Raw genomic sequence first — 23,912 nt, forward strand, 5'->3', positions numbered from 1 at the left:
AAGGGGGGAGGAAGGGCTCAATAGAATTAGCAAGGAACTGGAGGATTATTTTACTGTAAATGACACTGGAGATGTACCAGGGTCTACCCTGTGAGAGGCCCATAAAGCTTACATAAGAGGAGTTCTAATTGAGATGGGGGTAAGGAAGAAAAAAGAGACGTGAGAAAATTCAAAAATTAACGGAGGAGCTAGCCAGATTAGAACAGAAACACAAGAAACAATCATGTCAACTTCCTCAAGAGACATATAAACATATGGTAATCAAAAGGGCAGAGTTGAAAACATCAATGGAGCAAGAAGTTAGAGTAACACATAGTAAGATAATAGGGTATAGATATCGATGGGGTAATAAACCAAGCAAACATCTAGCGAAAATGGTACAAAAGCATAAAGCTGGCAACTTTATAGAAAAAATCCAGACCAAAGAGGGCCATATAGAGTATTCTTCTAGAAAAGTAGCGGAGGTTTTCAAGAATTATTATCAGGAGTTATACTCTCTAAACAGGGCACCCAGTTAAATAATAAGAGAGAGAGAAATAACAAGTATCTAAAGAGGGCGATGCTTCCTAAGATTACAGATGTGGAAAGAGACCTTATGGAAACACCAATCTCTGAAGAATCAGTTAGAAAAGCAATAGCAGGTATGGCCCCTGGGAAAAGCCCAGGCCCAGACGGATTTACACTAACTTACTATAAAACATTTAAAGAAGTATTGGTCCCTAGGTTGTGTCATTATTTTAATGGGGTGGGAGATGGATACGAGATGAGTAGGGAGGCTTTAAAGGCTTCCATTACGATTATATTGAAAGAGGGCAAAGAGAAAACATTATGCTCAAGTTACCGTCCCATCTCCCTCCTCAATATTAACACAAAACTTTATGCAAAGGTATTGGCAGAGAGGTTAAAGGGGTCAATGAACGCCCTGGTTAACCCAGACCAGGTGGGTTTTGTCCCTAAAAGAGAGGGGAGGGACAATGGGGTCAGGACATTGCTCCTGTTGCAAAAAATGAGTGAGAGTGGACCCCCAGGGCTACTACTGTCGATCGATGCCGAAAAGGCTTTCGACAGAGTAGACTGGGGTTCATATTCCAGACATTGGAGACTATGGGACTCGGACCCAAACAGATCCAGAGGATTAAAACTCTGTACCATCACCCTACGGCGATGGTGGGAGTGAATGGAGTAATGTCTCAGCCATTTGAGATGAAAAATGGTACGAGACAGGGGTGCCCCCTGTCCCCGTTGCTCTTTGTCCTTACCATGGAACCTCTCCTGGCAACAATACGTGCAGACCCAGATATAAGAGGTATTAAGGTTGGTGAAGACGAACATAAAGTCGCAGCTTATGCTGACGATGTGCTGTTTTATTTATCGGACCCGGGGACCACAATGCCCAAGTTAGTAAAAGCCCTGAGGGAGTACGGGGAGGTGTCCAACTTCCAAATAAATTTGGTAAAATCAGAAATATTAAACATAAATTTAAATAAAATAGAAACGGAGACATTGAAAAAAGAATATAGCTTTAGATGGACTAAAGAACTAAGGTACCTAGGAATCAAACTGGCCAACTCAATCGAGAAGATATTTACAATAAACTACCTACCCCTGTTAGATGTAGTTAGATCTGACTGCAAAAACTTTGCCCGTAAGGCCCTCTCATGGATAGGCCGCATTAATGTCATCAAAATGGTCCTACTCCCTAAAATTACATACCAATTCCAGATGATACCGCTACCACTGCCTCTATATTATTTAAGAAAGTTAAAAAAAATAATAATGAGTTTCATATGGAAAAACAAAAAACCAAGAGTCTCCTTCAGGATCTTAAAACAAAAGAAAACAAATGGCGGTCTGGCTGTGCCGGATATCCAGAATTATTATAAGGCCGTAGTTCTGTCAAGAACGGTTGAATGGGCAAAGAGAGCAAATGAAAAAAGATGGGTAAAAATAGAGGAAAACCTCAGTAAAGCACCATTGGGAAGTATGATTTGGAATCCTCCACACTCTAGAATCTTAGATAAAAACACACATGTAATAACACGCAATGTATTTAAAATTTGGGATGGGGTATACAAGAAAATTAATGGGAAATATAATTCACCTTTATTGGCACTAAAGGATAATAATTTTTTTGCACCTGGATTAGAAAGTATAGGAGGAAAAGAAGCACTATGGGGAAAGACACAATTAAGACAAATTATTAAGGAAGGCAAAATTATGACACTTCAAGAACTTAGACTTGGGAGGGAGACACGGGGGATAGATGAGTGGCGGTACCTCCAGCTGAGTCACTTTGTGAGTAAATTACCACACCCGATTAGGACAGGGGACAAATTGACGGACTTCGAGAGTGTTTATGTGATACGGAAGACCCGAGAAATATAGTTTCAAAAATTTATAAAATCTTGATGACAACGGAACAGCTGGAGATAACCCCATTTGTAGGTAAATGGGAGAGTGAATTGGGCACAAAGAAAGATGAAAACACAATTAGGAGAATCTTGAAAATGATTTGCAACTCAGCAATAGATGTACGAACGGCAGAAATGAATTATAAATGTATAAGTAGAAGTTATCTAACCCCAGAGATAACAAGTAAATATCAAAATGGGTCGGCATATTGTTGGCGGGGCTGCCAGGAGGTAGGAGCAATGGGGCACCTATGGTGGAAATGCCCCAAAATAAAAAGCTTCTGGAGGAAGATACTCGCTCTAATTAAGAAAATAACGGGAATAGAAGTGGTAGAAGACCCCTGGGAGGTTTTGTTTCATGGGGGAGAAGGAGACATAAATAAATATAAGCGATCACTGGTTCCTCACCTCCTGAACGCCGCAAAGAGAATAATACCAAAGAGTTGGCAGAGGAGGGAGAGCCCTGAGACATGGGAGTGGATAGACGCAGTAGAGGAAACATATAATATGGAGATTAGGGCAAGCTTGATAGAGGAAACAAGAAACGTGAACTTAGTGGCGTGGGAACACTGGAAAAAATTTAAAAAAACGTGGTGCTACGCTACAGAACTGAAAGCCTCGGACTAGAGAAGGAGAGTTGGGAAAATTAGACCTTGGAGAGATGGGGAAAGGGAGGGTGGTGGGTAGGGAGGGGGAGGGGGGTGGCTAGGGAATATAGAGAAGAATGTAATACTGTCAAATGACCCCGCGTAACCCCTTGTGGGGATGTGTCATTTCATTAGATATGCTACATTCTTGGTTTTAATTATTTTTGATATGGCAAAATGTCACGATGATGAGACAAAGGAGAGAGGGATTGAAGAGAAATGAACTGCAAAGTTGATTTAAGCCTCTAAAAATGGTCGTCTGAAGTGACAAAAAAAAAAAAAAAAAAGAAAGTTCACATTGGCTTCCAGCAGAGTGATCCTGATGTGTATGTGTGATGATGATGGATTAAAATAAATGGGGTGTTGGTACTGTCGGATATAAAATAAAGGGAGTCCTCCTTCAAAAGGGCTTTTTGTAACGAAGGTATAATATAGGGTGACCTTGTTCTGGTCCCAAAGACTGCACTCGATGGATGACAAACTCTAGGGTGAATAATTGGGGTGTGCCCAGTTCACAAGTTCATGACACTCAAGGTGTCTGATCAAAAGGTTTATTCATTCAAAGCATCAGGTGAAGCCAACATGTTTCGATGGAAATTCCTCCCCTTTTTCCTTTTTTCAGAGTGTTCCTCACAGGGTCTTGAAGACTTCAAACGGTGGTGTCATAACGCTAGGGGCAGCACCAAACTGGTTGGCATATATCAGGCTGCTCTGGCTTCACACAGCCCTGCGCCCTAGCTATAAGGAGGGATCTGGAAGAAAGAAGCTGTCACTCAATATCATGACCAAAGGTGAGTTTCTGCACTCTTAACCAATTGCTGACCAATGTGTGTATATAAAAATTCTGTCAGCAAATGGTTGTCGTTTTTTTCAGCCAGTGATCAGCGGTTTGATTAAAATTTACGGCCACCTAATCATTTTTACAGCCCTGTGAAGGGCCTCCTTCCCTCCTGCCACCACCAGCGGTGGTTCCTGCATTCTCCTGCACATCTGAGGAGCCTGAGACCGCGGTAAGCAGCCGGGACCGACTTTACACCGAGGAAATGGAGGAATATCCGTTACCTTATCTCCTCTGTGACAAATGAACCCAGGAGGTCAGAGTTGTCTTTCCTTGGTTTCGCATGTATATGTAAAGTAATTGCACCACACACGTGAGGTATCGCTGCAAACATCGAAGTGAGAGCAATCATTCATGATTCATTCTAAACTGATAACCCAATAAAGGCTTTTAAATCCTCACCTATAATTTCAGGTACTGTTGTTTGTCGCCATTTCACGGGCATGCACAATTTATCCTGACATGTTTGGTATCCATTTACTCAACGCAACATCATCTTTTATTTTTTACAAACAAATTGGATATTATTTTGTGTTTGTGTGCACTAAAATTGATTTTAGTGCATTACTTCCTAAAAATTCATGTGTGATAAATGGCTGAGCAAATGTCTTGTGACATAAAATATTGCAACAGCCATCATTTCACTCTCCAGGGGCATCTGCTGGGGGTTCTAAGCAACTTTCTAATAAATTTTGATTTCAACATGAGTGTGAAAAGTTACAAAAAAAATGCCCTGGAGAGCATGTGCTTAGTATTGCTTTACCCAAACAGCAGCAAGGGGGAGGGAGATGTCCGTATAGGAATCAATGTCTGCTTTAACACACATTGATTGATAGGATTATTTACTGTAAAATTCTCACTTTTGGACCTGAAGACGAAATGACGAAACGCGTTAGTCGTGACCACAAGACTTTCCACTTTTTTCATGGTTGTGGGAAACTGTGATTGGAGGAGGATCCCGTGCGTGGGGAGACTACATGCACAATAAAGAGATTGGAGATGCAAGGTGCATTGTATTTGGAGTTTTGGTGAGTTCATTACCTTAGGGGAGTGGATCTCACGAGGTGTGGTGACGGAATTGAAGGATTCTATCTTTCTCAATCAACCGTATGGGGATTTATATTGTATGATCTACCCCCGGGATAGGAACATTTACCAGGAGTGACACACCTTGAACTGTTTTTTTAAGCATGCAGTGTGTATAACACTGGAGGAGAGCTGCCAACGCTGAAATGGTCAAATGTGCTTTTAGGCATAAAATATGGAATAAAATATAAAGACTATATATTCCCTAAGCAGTAATTTCCTGGAAGATCTGTATATATTTGGTATTAAAAAAAAAAACACTTCTCCAACTAGGAACTCTTGCCACGTATTCTGTGCTGCCGTTTATAATGCACATCCAAGCCGATCGCTCTCCCTTCGCTTCTTTTATACTACAATAATTCATTATTGATTGAAAAGGACAGCAACTGGGATTCGGCTGTATGGGCAGGCATCGGGGAATACACATTAAGCTGCCTGATGAGATTTCCTGCTAGTGTCTGTCAGAATCAGAACATAGAAGTGCCTACGCTGGCAAAATTGCAGCTCAGGGAAAACTCTGGGGTTTCAATTAATTCCTTGGTTTAGGAAATAGGAATCCAATGCTCTAATTACTTATGCAAAGTCTTGGATATTATATTTCCATATACATTGAGTACTTTATTTACAGTAAAAGTGTAACTCCAGCCATTTTTTCTCTTAAACAACTGGCATAGAGCTAGGAAGGGTTAGAACCTTTATCAAGTTTTTAACTACAATATTAATATTCCAATGGCACAACAGGAAGTATGGGGAATTTATTCATTGAGACAGCACAGTGGCTAAGGCTGGGTACACATTTCTTTTTCCCATCCCTGCAGGCTAAACGAAAAAAACAAAAAAAACATAAACAAAAAAAAAACAGGGATCGCCGTACTAACAAAAGCGATGTTAGCGTGGTGATCTCCCATGCTCTTCCTTTGTGTTTGGCATCTTCCACCACCCCCCCCTCCCCGCTAGATCTTAATGATCAGTACCACTAGCTGCCAGCACTGATTGGGTGCTGGATTTCCGGCATGCCCATTTGACAGAAGCCAGTCGTGAAACTGGCTTTTGTAGAACAGACAGCTGTACACATGGATTCCTGCTGAACTGGCTGTTTTCGGCTGATTTTTGGCCTGTGCGTACCCAGCTTAAAGTGATTGTAAACGATCACCTTGTAAAACAACCCATTTAGTTTAAAATAGAAATGAAAGGCAAAACATTTTTGTATGGATATAACAAAATAAAAATAAATAAAAACACCATAAATATCTTTTTTCCCTTTCCTATAAGTCAAGGGGTATCAAACTCAAATTCATCACGTGCCGCATCAGCAGTATGGTTGCCCTCAAAAGGGTTGGCTGTATCTGGGGTGCATTACGTACAGAGTTCAGGAGTGTGTTATGTTCACAGAGCAGAGTGCAGGGTTTAGGGAAGCACTACGTACAGCGTGCAGAGTTCAGGAGTATGCTACGTACAGGGTTCATGGGTGCTCTGTGTACAGAATGCAGAGTTTAGGGGTGCGCTATGCACAGTCTGAAACCCCAGCCTCCCCCAAAGCTTTTTACTCTTGCCTACCTGGCCCAGCTCTAGCACCTCCTTGTGTAGGTGGCTCTAGTACCTCCACTACTCGTGTATTCGACTCTAGTACCTCCATGCAAAACTTGGTGGGAGGGCCACATGACAAGGCCCGTGGCCTTATAAGTAGTCACATACCCTCTGTTCTAAGCTGCATAATAGCTGGGGGAGAAGAATCAGCAGTACACTGAGCTTCCCAGTGAATGGCTGTGCAGCGGGGGGGGGGGCAGGGGGTGTCAGGACTTGAGGACTTGTCTGATCATTGGAAGAGAGCACACAGCATAGCTAGAGAGCTGACCACGCTGTGCTCTTCTGCTTAGTGTGGTCAGTTTTTAATAGGAAAGCAAGTAGACTAGCAGGAACACCAGGGATTTCACATAAAGGAAGCAATACAAAGAAAACAGGATACTTTCTCATATAAGTACACAGTACAGCAGGCACATATCAGGAATATGAAGTGTTGGGGTAACAAACGCTTTAAGTAGTTAGAACCTGCACCTATCAGAGCTCTAGGGTCATCGGTTCGAATCCCTGCCAAAGTACTACCTGCACAGGTTTGCATTCACACCCTGTGCCTGCATGGGTTTCCTCTGGGTACTCTGGCTTCCTCCCACACACCAAAGACATGCTGGTAGGTTAGCTGGCTCCTGTCTAAATTGGTCCCAGTATGCAAATGAATGAATGTGAATTAGGGACCTTAAGATTGTAAGCTCCTTGAGGGCAGGTACTTAAGTTAATGTATAATGAGCATGTAAAGTGCTGTGCAAATTGACAGCGCTATACAAGTACCTGTAATAAATAAATACACAAATGAGGATACAGGAAGCAATACCACCTAATAGGTTTTAAGTCTAACTCACTTCTATCCAAAACAAAGAAAAGCAAAATGAAAGGCAGATATAAAAGGTCCAAATAAATCCAGTTATGCATTTGTTTAAAAATCAACAGACTAAATGATGCAGAAGAAGGGAGGTCTTCAGGTACAGCTTTCTCTCCAGCAAGCAGCACAGTAGAGACATCACCAAACTTCTCTCCAAATCTCTTAAGATTAGCAGTCAGAGGCAGCAGTGTCATAGATGATCTCATACTGCAGATATACAGCTATCAGGCTCAAGGTACAGGAGTGTCTAAATCCAGAAATCCAAACGAAGCGAAGAATACTCCACCGCTCAGGTAGGTCTAGGCTGATAGACAAATGAGCAAATTCAGATCCTCCAAAGGAAAAGAGCCCCAGGTGCTGGATAATGCTGAGACGAGCAAAAGTGGACGAAGTAATCTGGATGGCCGCACACCAGAGAAGATAACAAGTGCCTTTATTGATAAAAACTGGAACATGGAACGCACAAGACACTACAGCAGGAACGTGCAGGAATCAGCTGACGCGTTTCACACTTATGACAAGTGCTTACTTAAGCACTTGTCATAAGTGTGAAACGCGTCAACTGATTCCTGTACGTTCCTGCTGTAGTGTCTTGTGCGTTCCATGTTCCAGTTTTTATCAATAAAGGCACTTGTTATCTTCTCTGGTGTGCGGCCATCCAGATTACTTTGTCCACTTTTACAGGAGTGCCTAGGCACAGGAAGTGCACAGCTTTTTGTCTCTTTTTTTTTTTTTTTCAAGGGGAATTCAAAGCAAAAGGTATTGCTTAGACACAATTAATGTTTTTAATGACATAGCAAATCTTCAGTTTTTGAGATTATGGTCCCTTTTACAGGGTGCCATGTAAAAGCAAGTTCACCACATTCTGCTTCAAGGACATATTCAAGGTCCCAGCTGTCTATTTAAAAAAAATGGTTAGGATTAGAGAAATGCCAAAAGCAATAAAATATAGAAAGAATTAATAGCTCTCGGGTTAAGATTTTTTTTTTCTTTATTAACACAACAAACCAAAACAGACTTTCAAATAGAATAACCAATAATGTAAGATACAGTAAAGAAATAAAACATTTCTGACAGTATAATTTATCTATGCATTAGTAACTGTCTAATGTAAAATAAATGGGCTACATTTTTGAAAGTAGCAATTCACTGCAAAACAAACTACAAATAGTTAAAGCAAGTCTCTTTGACAAATTATGCAAATATCCTCCCAAAGGAGAAAATGGGTAAATGATAGTTTTACATGGCAAACATTAAGTAAAAAATGTGGCCACTAAAAAATTCTGAGAACCAGAACACCTGGCTACGGGCCAGTGTTAATTTTGGCAGCAAATTTCAATTTAGTTTTAGTCTTAGGACTAAAATTGCATTTTAGTTTTAGTCCCATTTTAGTCTTCTGCAATTGTTTTAGTTTTAGTCGTATTTAGTCAACTAAATCTCCAGTACATTTTAGTCGACTAAAACTCATTTTAGTTGTCGAAAATCTAATGGGTGTAATTAATTGTAATGCATTAGTTAACATTCCTCTACAATATCCAAACTTATTATATACTGCTGGAGTGAAAAATCTAATATGCTATTTATTATGCTATTGAGGTATGAACATGCACTACAGACCAGTGTTAATTTTGAAGTCAAATTTCAATTTAGTTTTAGTCTTTTGACTAAAATGCCATTTTAGTTTTAGCCCCATTTTAGTCATCTCAAGTGGTTTTAGTCGTATTTTAGTCAACTAAAATAATATTCATTTAGTCGACGAGTTTTAGTTGACGAAATGAACACTGCTACGGGCAGCACAATTTTCAGCTGTGGGCTGTTACCTGCATTCACACCGAGCAGAATATATTGCTGGTGATTACATTTTTTTCCCCCAGGGCTCTCTAAAAAGCAATCCACATTTAGATCTCTCTTCAGAGAGCGTTTGTCAGGTGGTGAGGAGGCACTGTATCCTATCCTCACACGGCCTGCTTTAACCCCCCCTTCATGGAGTGTATGCAGAGTGGCACCAGAGACTTGATTGAGTTGCATTTGGCAGGCGGTAGCACATGCTGCATCCGAGTGGGGGGATAATCCCTGGCAAAGCCGCAAAGCATGGCAGCCATGGCATGTGTACACCCCCCTGGCCACTGCCTATGCAGCTAAAGGGGGTAGCAGTTAGGGGGTGGTAAAAGTGTGACCTAACCACAGGGTTTAAATCCCCCCTCCCAACCCCTAGTGTGAAGGAGCCTTACACACGTTTTTCAAGAGTATTACAGACATTTTAAAGGTGCTTTTGCATAAGTTTAAAACTTTAGGAGTTTGTTTGCTGGGCAAGGGGAGGAGAGCAGTTCTAGAGGAGGAGAGGAATTCTTTGGGCATAAAACGTGTGCAAAAATACACATATCATTCGTATACTCAAAAAAACAAAAAAAAAAACAAAAAAAAAAGCTCCCCCTGTAGCTTTTGGTGGGTGCTACCACCCACCAAACGCAACCTATTTAAGTAAATGGGGCCACTCTGCAAGCGCCCCGCAACTGCATGCTTCTGTGGGGTCCAAGGGGTTACAGCAGGGGTGAGAAAGCAACACAATGCTGACTGCTTTAACCCCTTGCTTGCTGTACTGCACAAGATTGCAGGTCACTTGCAGAATGACCTCATTCACTTGAATGCGTCATGCTTGGCAGATGCTACACCCACCAACCATGACAGGGCGTATAACTACAGGCTGAGGCAGCTGCGACATGTGTACACCCCTGGCCACAACAAAGGGGTGCGGTTGGGGCTGGGGTGATAAAAACATGTCTTAACCACTTGGCGACCACCCGCCATCGTTATACGTTGGCACTTTGAAGAGGAATGTTATGGCAGCAGCTAGCTACCATAACCCCGGTATCCTCCTCTTCAGCGGGCGGGCCGCTTTCAGATAAAAGTGGTCTCTGCGGCGGATTCCCCCACGCGATCACATTTATCAGTGGCGGGAGAGGTCCCCCCGCTGCGCTCCGGTGCCGATCGTATCCTTCTCCCTGTGTGGTATGGAACTGAGTGGAACTGAGGGGAAGATGGCCCCCACCCGGTTCCATACCATTGCAGGGCAGAAGCGACGTCAAAAACGTCACTTCCGCCCATAGCTCTTAAAGGGCCATTTTCTTTTTTTTTTTTTTTTCAAATTGCATTTTTCTTTTTTTTTTTTGTATTGCATTTTAGTGTAAATATGAGATCTGAGGTCTTTGTGACCCCAGATCTCATATTTAAGAGGTCCTGTCATGCTTTTTTTCTATTACAAGGGATGTTTACATTCCTTGTAATAGGAATAAAAGTGACACAATTTTTTTTTTTTTAAAGAACAATTTAAAAATAAAGAATAAAAAGTAAATAATTAAGAAAAAATAAATACATTTTTTAACCCGCCCCGCCGAGCTCGCGTGCAGAAGCGAACGCACGCGTGAGTAGCGCCCACATATGTAAACGGTGTTCAAATCACACATGTGAGGTATCACCACGATCGTTAGAGCGAGAGATCGTTAGAGCGAGAGCAATAATTCTAGCCCTCCTCTGTAACGCAAAAGATGCAATATATGGAATTTTTTAATTGCACATAACATCCATTATGGGCCAAAAATGTAACTTATGTTTAGGACTGCCTTGTCACACACACAGCACATCACTGGGACTCACCTGTGATAGTTTTTAAAATAGTTGACACTTTGCTTCCTTATGGATTCCTGTAAGACTTCCGACTTGCTGCCACAAAACTCTTCTCCCACCTGCATTAGTCTTTGAAAAAAAAAAGAAAGTCTCATATTAAGTCCTGTAAATTCCTATATAAATGACTTTTTTTAAGGGACAATCCACACCAAAATCTATTCTCAAGCAATTACTATAGTCCATCTGCAACCAGTCCCTGGATCTATTAAAGCCTCTTTACACTCCTATGTGATAAAGTGGAACTCTGGGCTGTCCATAAAAATAAATAGTGAGTCTCGCCCATACACAGAATTTACTGCTTGTTTAATTTAGGGTAGGGGTGTCCAACCTGTGGCCCAATAAAAAATCGTAAACTTACTAAACCCCTTGGCAACGAAGTAACACAAATATGCGGCCCCACTGCACTGGGCTTTTTCCCATGGGGCCACCTATTTGAGTATATCCCCTTGTGCAGAGTGTATGCCGCATGGCGCGCTCCCAGCACAGAGAGCGGGGTCTCACCAAAAGCCTCGTTCTGATGATAATGATTGTGAACGTCCGATTCTGGGTCACCTAATAGCTGTGATAGCCTAGTTATCAGTCACTGTGAAGCCTGCCCCCGTGTTTTCTGTCTCTGTGAATGGACTACTAGAGAGATACATTGCATATTTCTCTGTCCTTGCAGAGAGAGAAAAAAAAAAGTGTGTAGAAAAAAATAAAATAAACATAGATCAAGAGTTGATCTAGGTCAGTGCCAGTGTTTGGGTTAAAAGTCAGGGTCAAATGTCAAGGTCAGTATTTTTTGGCAGGAATTTTTTTTTTTTTAAATTTGTATCAGTGTCAGTGTGTTTTAGGTAGGATAAAAAAAAACTAAATGCACACTATTTTCTGGGCTGTACTACAGGTACAAACAACAACTAACATACACATACGTGGTATCGCTGCGGTTCTCAGGAGAATTTATTTTAGGTTGTTCTTTAGTGGTAGGTTATGGTAGTAGCAAGGAATATACAGCAACATTTAAAAAATATATTTATTTTTTACTATTTTGGGCCAGTATTTCTTTAATAAAAAAATTAAATAAAAAAATTAGGAGACATCCATTACCATTTTTACCCCTATGCATGAAGGGGTTAAAATAGTTGACCTTTTTGGATTTTTTTTGCAAAAAATGCATTACGCTTAGCGAACACTTGTGGCCAAAGAAAAATGCATCAATATCTCTGTACTGGACTTTTATCTTTTCTGAAATCTTATTTTCCCAAAGAAAAGTGTCCTACTCTTCACAATCACGTCTTATTCAGGTCTTGTTTTAGCAGCACCTATATTTGTGAGCAACTATTTTCAAGGATGAAGCACATGAAGGGCAAATTTAGAACCAAAATGTCTGATGAGCACCTCGAGAATCATTGAGAATTGCTACTTCATCCATCAAACCACATATTGATGCGTTAGTTTATCAAAAAAATCAATCAAAAATCAAATAAAAAAAAGTGTCAAATATCGCATTAGTTGTATGTTGCTCTCTTTTACTTTTATAATAAAAAAAGTTACAATTACAAAAAAAATGTAGTTTTAGTACTCAGAAAGGGAAATTATCTATATCATGGATTGTTAACTTTTGATCTGCCTGACTTTTTGTGCTCATCAGCTATCATTATTAATGTATTTTATGTGCGGTCCAAGACTATTCCTCTTCTTCCAATGTGGCCAAGGAAGGTAAAAAAAATGGACAACCATGCTTTAGGGGTTCACTCCTGTATAGTGTTTTTCTTACCTTACTCCATGGTTCATGGCTCATTTCCTGCCAGACAACCAATCCCTAGAAGCCACCTTTTTCCCAGTTGGCAGCCCCCTTTCTCATTTCATCACGTACAGCACAGAACCAATGATGGTCCACATACTATGTGATGACGTTCAGGGCCTGCCCACATTCTGGGATGGATAAGGAAAAGACCGGAGGTGAGAGGTACCCAGAGGAACCTATGTGTAAGGTAGGTATTACTCTCTAATACATGCCCTCTAGCCTAAACAACCAGGAAATCCTCTATATGGTGAGGTCAGCCCCTTAAAGGAAACACATAGGCTTCCATAGCTGATCTCCTACTGAATACTCTGAATACTTGACCAAGAACATTCATGGACAAAGTGCAATCAGAATTCTTGATTGATATGAAGGGATAACAAATGAGCAAAAAACTCAAAGCAATAAATATGTTTAAAGGATGCTGCGAGAAAAATAATGTAAATACATTTATCTAAACCCTTACAAAAACTAAAATATGAAAACCAACGTTCCCATGCACAACCAGGAGTGGCCGGGCTATAAGGGAAGCCGCCTCCCTAGTTTGCCTGCAAGGTTTTTTTTCCCCCAAGCCACATGATTAGAGCCAGAGGCTCTAATTGGCTGGATAAAGGTTGGGCTTGGGGTGCAGAGCATTGTGCCCCTAACTCACCCACTTGTGGCACTAGCGAATCAATATTCACTATTGTCTTCCAGCCATGGAGGGCTGAGTGCAGGGGGGGGGCATGGAGGGCTGAGTGCAGAGGGGGACCATGGAGGGCTAAGTGCGAGGGGGGGACCGTGGAGGGCTAAGTTTGGGGGGGGACCGTGGAGGGCTGAGTGTGGGGGGACCGTGGAGGGCTAAGTTTGGGGGGGACCGTGGAGGGCTAAGTGCGGTGGGGACCGTGGAGGGCTAAGTGCGGGGGGGGGGGGGCCGTGGAGGGCTAAGTGCGGGGGGGACCGTGGAGGACTAATGCCCCGTACACACGGTCGGATTTTCCGATGGAAAATGTGTGATAGGACCTTGTTGTTGGAAATTCCGACCGTGTGTAGGCTCCATCACACATTTTCCATCGGGTTTTCCGACACACAAAGTTTGAGAGCAGGATATAAAATTTTCAGACAACAAAATCCGTTGTCGGAAATTCCGATCGTGTGTACAGAAATCCGACGGACAAAGTGCCACGCATGCTCAGAATAAATAAAGAGATGAAAGCTATTGGCCACTGCCCCGTTTATAGTCCTGACGTACCTGTTTTACGTCACCGCGTTTAGAACGATCGGATTTTCCGACAACTTTGTGTGACCGTGTGTATGCAAGACAAGTTTGAGCCAACATCCGTCTGAAAAAATCCTAGGATTTTGTTGTCGGAATGTCCGAACAAAGTCCGACCGTGTGTACGGGGCATAAGTGTGGGGGGGGGGGGGGGGACCGTGGAGGACTGAGTGCGGGGGGGGGGGGGGCGATGGAAGACCTGGGGGGGTTGTTTGCCACCACTGCTACCAACGCACTGGTGATGGTAATGATGCTAATCTAGATTACTCTTTTTTGCAACCAGCTGCCACATCCAGTTGCCCCTGACTTTGTTCTAACGTTCGGGAACGAATCAGAGTTAAACTTGATCATGTGATCACAGCTATAACATAATGATCACATGATCACCTGCAGACTGGAAGTTCATTCACAAAAAATAAGGCTTCAGTCTGCTGATGCCATTGCACCTTGAAGATGGCAGTGTATCTGTTTAATGCTGTAAATGCAAGATAGGATTACAGCATTAAAAAAATTTTAATATTTGATTATATGTTGTTTAACATTTTGTCTATTTGTTATCCTATAATGTAAAAAAAAAATAAGTAAGGAATTCGTTAAAACAGTGTACCTAAATAAAAATACCCAATAATCCTTGAAATAAAAGTGTAAAATGATTTTGGTAGGCAAATTAGGCACAGAGTTATAACCAAGCTAACCAAAACATACTGGTTCTGCTAAAATTGGCCTGGACAATTTGTCACTTCTGCACAAAAGGGTTAAAAACATGCAGGCTGCATGAAATGTAGGCCTTTTGTGATCTAAAATATATATATCAATAACACATGTATAATTCATGTGGCAAATCCAGTAGGTGAATATTTCATTTTTGTATTTTTTATTTTTTTTGCAAAGAGGCAGAAAATGGATTCTGTCAATTCCTTAATTCCTTTCCTTTTATATGGGCTCTTCTGTAGGATATGCAATCAAAAATCACAAAAAAGCATGATTCAAATCAACATAAAAGAATACTTTCCATATGAATTACTATGTAAAGTTGCACGGTGACTTACTTGCAGGCACCACTCTCACCTCTTATGTTTTTATCAAGTGCCCCGAGACACCAGAAAGCCGGGACACTTCAATATGCCAATACCAACTTTACTTTTGAAAGCACTCAATACCTGACTGTTGGCTACTTTATGAGTCCACAATATGTAAGACAATGGAGTTTCAGGGCAAAAAATAAATAAAAAACTGGGAGGTGGTGCAGGTAATGGGGAACTAAAGTAGTTAGTTACTTTTGGTTCCAGGTAAAGATGTACAAATATTTATTTGGAAAGGGTTAGAGGCACAAGATAACAATACTTGTTATCTTGTGCCTGAGGTGATCTAGCAAACTCTACACTATATTTTTGCTGGACAAGAAGGCCTGGCTTGCAGTCTCCGCTCTAATTCATTCTAAAGGTGTTCTATCTGGTTGAGGTCAGGACTCTACAGGCCCGTCAAGTTCCTCAACCCCAAACTTGCTCATCCACTCATCCATGTCTTTTCTGGACCTTGCTTTGTGCACTGGTGTGCAGTCGTGTTGGAACCGCAAGGGGCCATCCCCAAACTGTTCCCACAAAGTTGGGAGCATGCAATTGTCAAATCATGCCTTGGTATGCCGACACCTTAAGAGTTCCCTTCACTGGAGCTAAGGGGCCAAGCCCAACCCCTGAAAAAACAACCCAACACCATAATCCCCCCTCCACCAAATGATTTGGACCAGTGCAAAAAGCAAGGTCCATAAAGACATGGATGAGAGAGTTTGGGGTGGATTAACTTGACTGACCTGCACAGAGTCCTGACCTCAACACCTTTGGGACAAATTAGAGCAGAGACTGCGAGCCAGGCCTTCTCGTCCACATCAATGCCTGACCTTACAAATGGGCTTCTGGAAGAATGGTCAAACATTCCCATATACACACTCTTAAACCTTGTGGACAGCCTTCCCAGAAGAGTTGAAGCTGTTATAGCTACAAAGGGCGGGCCAACTCAATATTTAACCCTACAGACTAAGATGCCATTAAAGTCTTGACAATATAGTGTATGAACCAAGCAGACTTAGAACAAGTACTTGTTATCTGGTGCCTGCGGTGACCTAGCTAGCAATATCTATCTTGTCACAGAATGGGATGTCTTAATGCTGTGCCCGTTGACATAGTGTGAGTGGACCCTCAAGGACTTGGTCACTCACCTGCTAATTATATCCAGGACCACAATGAAGTCATCATATTTGAAGTTGGACATATCCGTTCCAAGAAGGTATGTTTTTACTTTCAGCTGAACATCCTTGAAAGCAGAGTGTAAAACATGTGTTAATACAATGTAGCAGTCCAGACAACAGTCTGAGGCAATGTGCTTGGCATGACCAATATGTTTGTTTTCTCCATTGTAGGAACTACATTTCTTTGACATTCTGTCTCTTTCTATAGCACAAATATGGCCTTGCTGATGTCAACCTTAGACAATGCTATATGGCAAGTAGAAAAAAAAGAATCAAAGCCATATTACGCTATTCACCTCCCAGGCATTCACTGGAAAAAAAGAATACCGTAGTTTAAATCATAGCAGAAAAATTACATAATGTAGGAAAAAGACGTGTATGAAAATAACAAGGAGAGCTTCTGAACATGACGTACAAGCAGATTTGTAATGCTTTTTCTTCAATCTCTTTCAAAAGGACAAATAGATAAACGTAATATTTCATATTTGCTTTGTCACAGTGCAAACGTTGACCATTATGATGGAGAAATATCTAGGTGTGCTGAAAGAACATAGACTTAAAGGGTATCTAAACCCAAGAACAAAAATGTAATATCTTGCAGCTAACTGGTTCTTAGATGAAGTCAAACACTTTCTTTGCTTATTTTGACTATTTGGTGATCCTGTCAGTAACACATTTCCTGTCCTAGGGTGACAACACTTACTAGCCCTACATATTGGGACAAGAGAAAAAGGATAGGACTACAGCACTCTTCCTCTATCCTTCTTCATAACAGAGAGGTGTGGTTCTGTAAGCCTCAGAGAACACTGGAAATGGTAAAAGTCATTTTGTAAAGCGCTGCACAAACTGTTGGCACTATATAAATCCTGTGTATTAATATTAGTCTGTACAGGGAGAAAGCACAAGAAGTTGTCAGCTCACAACGGTCATTGTTTCCCATTTATCAAACTGATATAACAAAACACTTCCAAATGGTATATCAAGAGACCAAAATAGACCAAATAAGAGAAGCTCAATGTTCACTCATTGTACTGTTTTTAGTGAAGGTACAGCGTTGTCACCCTAAGACAGGAAGTGTCAAGACTACAGAACATCTACCCCCTCTCCATAACAAAGGGAAAGGGGTGTTCTGTAGTTCACAGAGAACTAGGAAAGGTACAATCTGATAATATTGCAGCAGTGGACCTGATGGCAGCCTTTCAATTCTGAGAAACAGATGCTTGATGGTGGAAATGCCAAAAGACACCAACAAATCTGGTGGAATGAGCTCAGATTGGGAAATAAGAAACTTTGGGTGAGATTTATTAAAACTGGAGAACTGAGAATCTGGTGCAGATGTGCATGATAACCATATCCAACTTGCTTGAACAGCCTGTTCAAGTAAGCTTTGTCAATATAACCTGGAAGCTGATTGGTTTCTATGCATAGCTGCACCAGATTTTGCACTTTCCAGTTTTAGTAAATCACTTTCACTGTCCGTAAGGATGTAAGCACTGGAGGTAAGTAGTCTATTGATCTGGCAATGGTGGGACAGGAGGCAAGATGTCTTCCAAAAGAACCTTTAGGGGGGATGAAAAGGTCTTATCAACAGAAGCAGCTAAGTAGACCCTGACTGTCCTGACGACATCTAAACAGTGCAGGGATATTTCTTTGGGTTTCGGAACAGGACAAAGGAAAAGCAAGACAACATCCTCATTGAGGTAAGAACAAAGAAACCATCTCGGGTAGAAATGAAGATCTTGGTCTCAAGACCACCTTGTCCCTGGTGCAGTACAAGAAACGGCTCCTCGCAAGAAAGGTGTGTTTTTGAGCTGGCAGATCTAATAGATGTATTGGCTACTAGGAAGGCAACCTTGAGGTCTCGCAAGGGGATATCTCTGATCAGCTCAAAGGAGAGGGATCTCTGGATATAGAGAGAACCAGGTTCAGACCCCAAAGTGACACAGGAGGTCAAATAGGGGGATAAATATGAGCAACTCCCTGTTCTAAATTCTTGATTAAGTATGGTGAAGCAAGTGGTTTCTGGAAAAGATAAGACAGATACCTGTCCCTTTAGAGCACTCAGAGCCAGACGATGGTCAAGACCAGACTGAAAAAAGGCCTCCCATGTACAATGATAGATGATGCGGGAGGAAGATTTTCTCGATCTGAGCGAGGCTGAGATGACAGAATTCAGGACCTGGGTTTTAATAGCCATGCCTTTAAATCCAACAACTGAGAAGCAGGGTGGAATAGGGGTCTTGCACCACTAAATCTGGCCTGTTTGAAAGAGGCCAAGGCTAGTCCACCAGAGTTCTGAGTATGTCTGTCTACCATGTCCTTCTGAGCCAATTGCACTGGCAATGAGAATAACCAAAACCCTTTCCATCTCTAACTGGGATGGCCGATGAGGTAGGATTGTTACTGTGAATATACACAGAGATAAGAGACATTCTAGAGAGTTGGCAAATTACATTTTCTAGAGTGTTCACCTAAAACAATTTGGCTGATGGCATATGTAACTATATGCATCCGTAATGGATTTGGAGTGTGCTTTTGTGGTGTGAACCAATCCTTACACATCCATCAACTGGATCTTTAAAAGAGGGAACATCCTCAATAGGAACTGTAAAAGTGTTTATTGAGGACTGAAATGGCAGGATCTACTACTGGAACAACCAATTTTATCCTTGCATTCCTATTCCATAAATACATTTCAGCAAAAAGCTTTAGAGGAGCAAATATCCTTTCAGGATTAGGCCAGTCCTCATTTATGAGCTTTCATTTTTTATATCGATAGAAAAAGTCTTTTTAATTTAGTCAGCCTCTTAGTGCCCATATGGCCTTGTTTGGGCTGCGGGGACTCAGGCGCTGCTAGGCTATTTTGCACCACATAAAATCGGTGTGTCAACAGTGAAGAGCAACTGGCAAAAAGCCAGTTTGTGCCTCATAAAATGCAGGGGTTGAAAAATCCTTTGCAGCTTCCACTACAACATCTGTGGCCGATTTGCTTTCCTATTTTTCCATCCTGGATTCATGAATAGAGTCAGGGAGGAGAGCGGCAATGTAGTTTTTTTTTGGGTGGTTGCCATCTTTTTGTATAGGTTATTTAATGGATTTGGAGTGGAGACACATTGGATGCCCCCAGCCGCCACTGTGCTCTTGCTGGGTGTCCAATGTATCCCTTGTGCCTTTAAGGAGGAGTGGGCTCCCTTTAGGCCCGGGGTCGGCAACCCGCCGATCGCGATCTACCCCTCGTTCATAGCCTGGTGACAAGTAGATTGCGTTTCTGCAGTCCTGACCGCGAACTTAACTATTTCTCCCCAGCGGTGTGGACAGAGTGAGCTGGGCGAAAAGTCCGGAGCAGGGATGGAGATAGCGCGGAAGAGCAGGGTAAGAAGTCCAGAGCAGGAGAGGATACAACGCGGCAGAGCAGAATGAGAAGCTCAAAAGCAGGGAAGTAGATAGCACTGTAGAGGAGGGTAAGAAATCCTGAACAGGGGAGGAGAGAGCTGGGTGGAACAGGGGTGGAGACTTGCTCTTGCACGGAGCTCCCGGTCTCACTGAAGCAGAGGGTGTGTGTTCACTGGAGGAGCTGCACTACAAACAGGTTTTTGTATGTGTGTTACACACACTGGTAAAGAAGAAGAGAGAAGGGGGGAAGGCAAGGGATGAGTCAGTTTTCTGAGATCTATAGTGAGGAATATGGGCTGGGGGGGATTGTCCTGAACAAAGGGGGTCAGTTTGGGGGGAATTAGGCAGTCTTAAGTCTGCAAAAAAATTTCTGAAAAACTGCGTTAAGATCCACTTAATCATATGAAAACCAGGTAGCAGAAATTTGCTAGTCACCAATGTAAACACAAAACCATATTTAAAAGTGCAGCGCTTCTCTTTAACAAAAGTTGTTTGTTAAAGAGAAGCGCTGCACTTTTATATATGCGTCCGAGTCTCACTTGCCTCTGAAGCTAAAATTTGGATTCAGATCACGCTTCAGAGGCTACTGACAGGCAATGAGGAAGGGATGCAACACCCCCTTACTGCCTGTTTTAACACAATTTTTGCCCAAAATCATGCCCCACTGCATGCGGTTGTGGGGTGTTTGCGGTGCTTCCCCAATCTACTTGAACACGTAGCATTCGGTGGGCTTGCTATCTGCGACTTGCTATGTGTTGGGTGAACTTTGTTGTGGGCATGAAGTGAAGCACCGCAGCCCCGACATGTAAGCATACCCATCTGCTGCCTTTTGCACCTTGGGGGAGGCAGTTGGCAGGCGGCAACAATGTGTCTCAACCACACATTTTTGCCACCCCAAAACTGCCAGTCCAAACAAAGCCTTTGGTGGAACTTTAAAAAGTAGTGTGTGTGCTCGTTAATACTAGCTGTTGGGGGGGGGGGGGGGGCAGTAATGGTTGAGCTGCAGTTTTTTACGACCTCCCCACCGCTCCCCCAGAATGCTTTGGTTTGTGGCAGGAATTCTAGTTCCATACCAATTATTTTGGTCTTGTTAGTAAATGTATTTTTCTAGAAAAAAATAAAAAGGCGCACCTTGGTGATCTTTGATCTCTTCAAAGTTGTTCAGGTAGATCTCCACCTCTCAAAGGTTGCCTACCCCTACGCTAAGCAAACCTGCCCTTTATCCACTGCTATATGTGCTCCAACTTGGAGACTCTCAAAAATATAGAGTTAGGACTGCAGTAAACCGAGGAACCTTGATGAGGCACTGCTGCTTTCACATGTATTTGCAAATGTGTACAACTAAAACCTGTTTTTAACATAAATTGTTAGACAGGGTAAATTTGTATTTTTTGGAGGTGAGCTGGCAAGTGTGCTGGGAATGTTTTGTCTGTGTCGTGCGTTGCCCTTCCATGTGCACCTTACTGCAAAGGCTAGTTAAAAATTGGGGTGTTTGCCATCTTTTTGTATAGTGTTTTTGTGCCTCTGGAAACTAAAGGTTCTAGAAGTCCTTAAAGTTTTCCAAATAAATTAGATGTGAAAAAAATCTGCTTTTGTTAGATAGGTTGCACTTTTTGCCTCTGAGAGGGATCTAGAATCAGAGGAGTGGAGTGGTGTCGTAAGAGACAATGCTCAGGGACATGGGGTAGAGTTATTACCCTGGTATGCATTTCCTGCAAGCCAAAGGCAGAGTGTGTTATTCAGCCCTTTTGTCCCCGCTCCCTTGTGCCTGTGATAGTGATCCACTATTGTTACGTGAGGGGAACCCCGGTGGGTTACTTAAATAATGGGAGGTGGAGGAATGGGGTTTTGCTCATCCAAAACACAGGGGCCGCTATAACCCAGGCACTGGCCATGCTCCTTGGCTGCGTCTCTGTAGCAGAAAGCATGGAAAACGTGGTGTGCCCATTTTGGCAGGCAGAAGTGCATCAGCCAGGAGGTGTGTTGCAACTACTTCACCATCTTGAGAATGAGTGCAGATGGGGAAAGACCATTAAATTTAAACTGTAAATACCCAACTCACCAAGCCACTTAGACAAGTACAATGGGGAGTAATGCCATAAGGTGAATAGCTCCCCTTACCTGCATCTATGCATTCGCTTGTGTGCCAAGCACTGCGGGTTGTGTATAGTCAAGAATGGTCCAAATAACAGGGTAACTCTATCTTAGCTTTGCTCATCATAGTGGACATACTCCTGAAGGGGTATGGGAATCAGAGATGGACTATGGCCCTGGACATGTAAAGCACCCTGCAGCTAACTACACAACAATGTGCCAAGAGTCTGAAGAATAAATGGTTTAAAAATGGTTTCTCCAAAGGATGGAGAGGTCAATCACCTAAGGACAGTGTCCAATTGCCTGATAGTAATCTGCATATAACCCATGGTCTGGGACTACAGCCCTGTGTCCTGTACTGTACGATTAAGATACTTTTTTGTTTTTCATTTTTAAAGTAAGGAAAGATTAGCAACCCTGTCAGGTATTTTTGCTGTCCATTTCCCCCTTGGGGAGATACACCCTATATACTCTAGTGACCACTGGCACTGGGACTAGAAGATCAAAATTTTGAGCGGTCAGTGGAAGAAGAAAAGAAAGGAAGTCTTTGGTTGGGGGCGTGTGTTTTGGTGGCGGTAGAGGATTTCCCTCACTTTGGGGTGGTTTCATCTCGATTTAACCTTTCCCTACACAGACCTGATAGGCAGCTCAATGGCCAATGGAGTTTTATACGGCAGGCCGACAATGCTACTGCAAAGTGTTAGTTTAGTGTTATAAGCTTGCAACGTGAAGTGCTTTTACCGGCAGGATATCCAGGTAAGAAACTTTGTAGAGTTTAACAAAAAATGATCTTTTGTAAAAAAAACTGTACACAGTGAGTCACAATGCCAAGAACATTGAAAATAGATTTTGGGTTTACCAACACATTAAAGTGAATCTGAAGCTATTAGCTGCGTAGGCAAAGCACAAATGCAATTCAAGTTTTATTACAAACTTTGTTATATTGACATATTCTGTTATCGTATCTGGGTATTACACACAATATGGCCAAAAGTTTGTGAATACTTGACACCCTAACGGGTGATGCCCCCCCCTTTTGCCGCTATAACAGCCTCCACTCTTCTCAGAAGGCTTTCCACAAGATTTCGGAGTGTGTCTATGGGAATTTGTGCCCATTTTGCCAAAAGAGTATTTTTGAGGTCTAGTACTGATGTTAGATTAGAAAACTTTGCTTACAATAGATGTTCTAACTCATCCCAAAGGTGTTTAGTAGGGTTGAGTTCAGGATTCTGTCCAGGCCACTAACGTTCCTCCACACCAAACTGGTCAAATCGTGTATTTACGGAGATTTGTGTGCATGAATACAGTCATTTTGGAACAGAAAAGGGCCTTCCCCAAATGGTTAACACAGGGTTGGAAGAACAGAGTTGTCTAAAAAAATCTTTGGATGTTTATCAAAACCGCACCCATCACTGAAAACACCTGAACTAAATAGTCCACAAACTTTAGACCATAAAGTGTACCTTCAGGTAAACCTGTCATATATGTAGCCAACACTAGCGCTTTTTTATAAGCTCTAAAAAAGCTAGGAAAAAAAACTGATGGATGAAAAATGCGGATAATGGCATTTTTGTGCCAGCTTCCAGTAGCATTTTAGTAGCTTTTAAGCTTTTAGGAGCATTAGCATTTTTGCAGTACAAAGCATTTTAGGAGCGTTTACAAGTGTTTAGGAACATTCAGCATTTTTTTCTGCTGGACAAACGCTCCGAAAAACTCTACAAAAAACATTTTTTTTCTGCTCCTAGACGCTGAAGCTTAAAAAAATGCTAATAACCTAAAAAGTAGCGTGCATGGACACATATCATAACACTATTTAGCTTCTAGGAGCAGAAAAAAATGATAACAACAGCTTCTAGGAGGTTAAAAAACGCTAGTGTGCACGGAGCCTTAAACTGATTATTTGAGGAAGAAATACATGAAGATAGGTTCATTGTGGAAATCAGAGTGTCCAGCAATATAAGCAGCTAAAATTTTATGCAAATTTCAGCTTTTCTTACGAAAGCGGAGCTTGGCACTGCCCTCTTGTTTTCTTTTTATGC

General features: G+C 42.0%; 1 protein-coding gene across 1 annotated transcript in view; it reads right to left on the reverse strand.

The window, feature by feature from the left end:
• The window catches only part of VPS50 (VPS50 subunit of EARP/GARPII complex), a 390,966-nt gene that overhangs the window by 99,447 nt on the left and 267,607 nt on the right, over nt 1-23,912 (reverse strand). The window contains exons 15-16 of the mRNA XM_073629604.1: nt 16,357-16,451; nt 11,074-11,172 (exon numbers count right to left, since the gene is read on the reverse strand). Coding sequence (XP_073485705.1) covers nt 11,074-11,172; nt 16,357-16,451 — 194 coding nt within the window. The remainder of the gene's footprint in view (nt 1-11,073; nt 11,173-16,356; nt 16,452-23,912) is intronic.

The sequence above is a fragment of the Aquarana catesbeiana genome, linkage group LG05, assembly GCF_042186555.1.
Source record: "Aquarana catesbeiana isolate 2022-GZ linkage group LG05, ASM4218655v1, whole genome shotgun sequence".
Taxonomy (NCBI): Eukaryota; Metazoa; Chordata; class Amphibia; order Anura; family Ranidae; genus Aquarana; species Aquarana catesbeiana.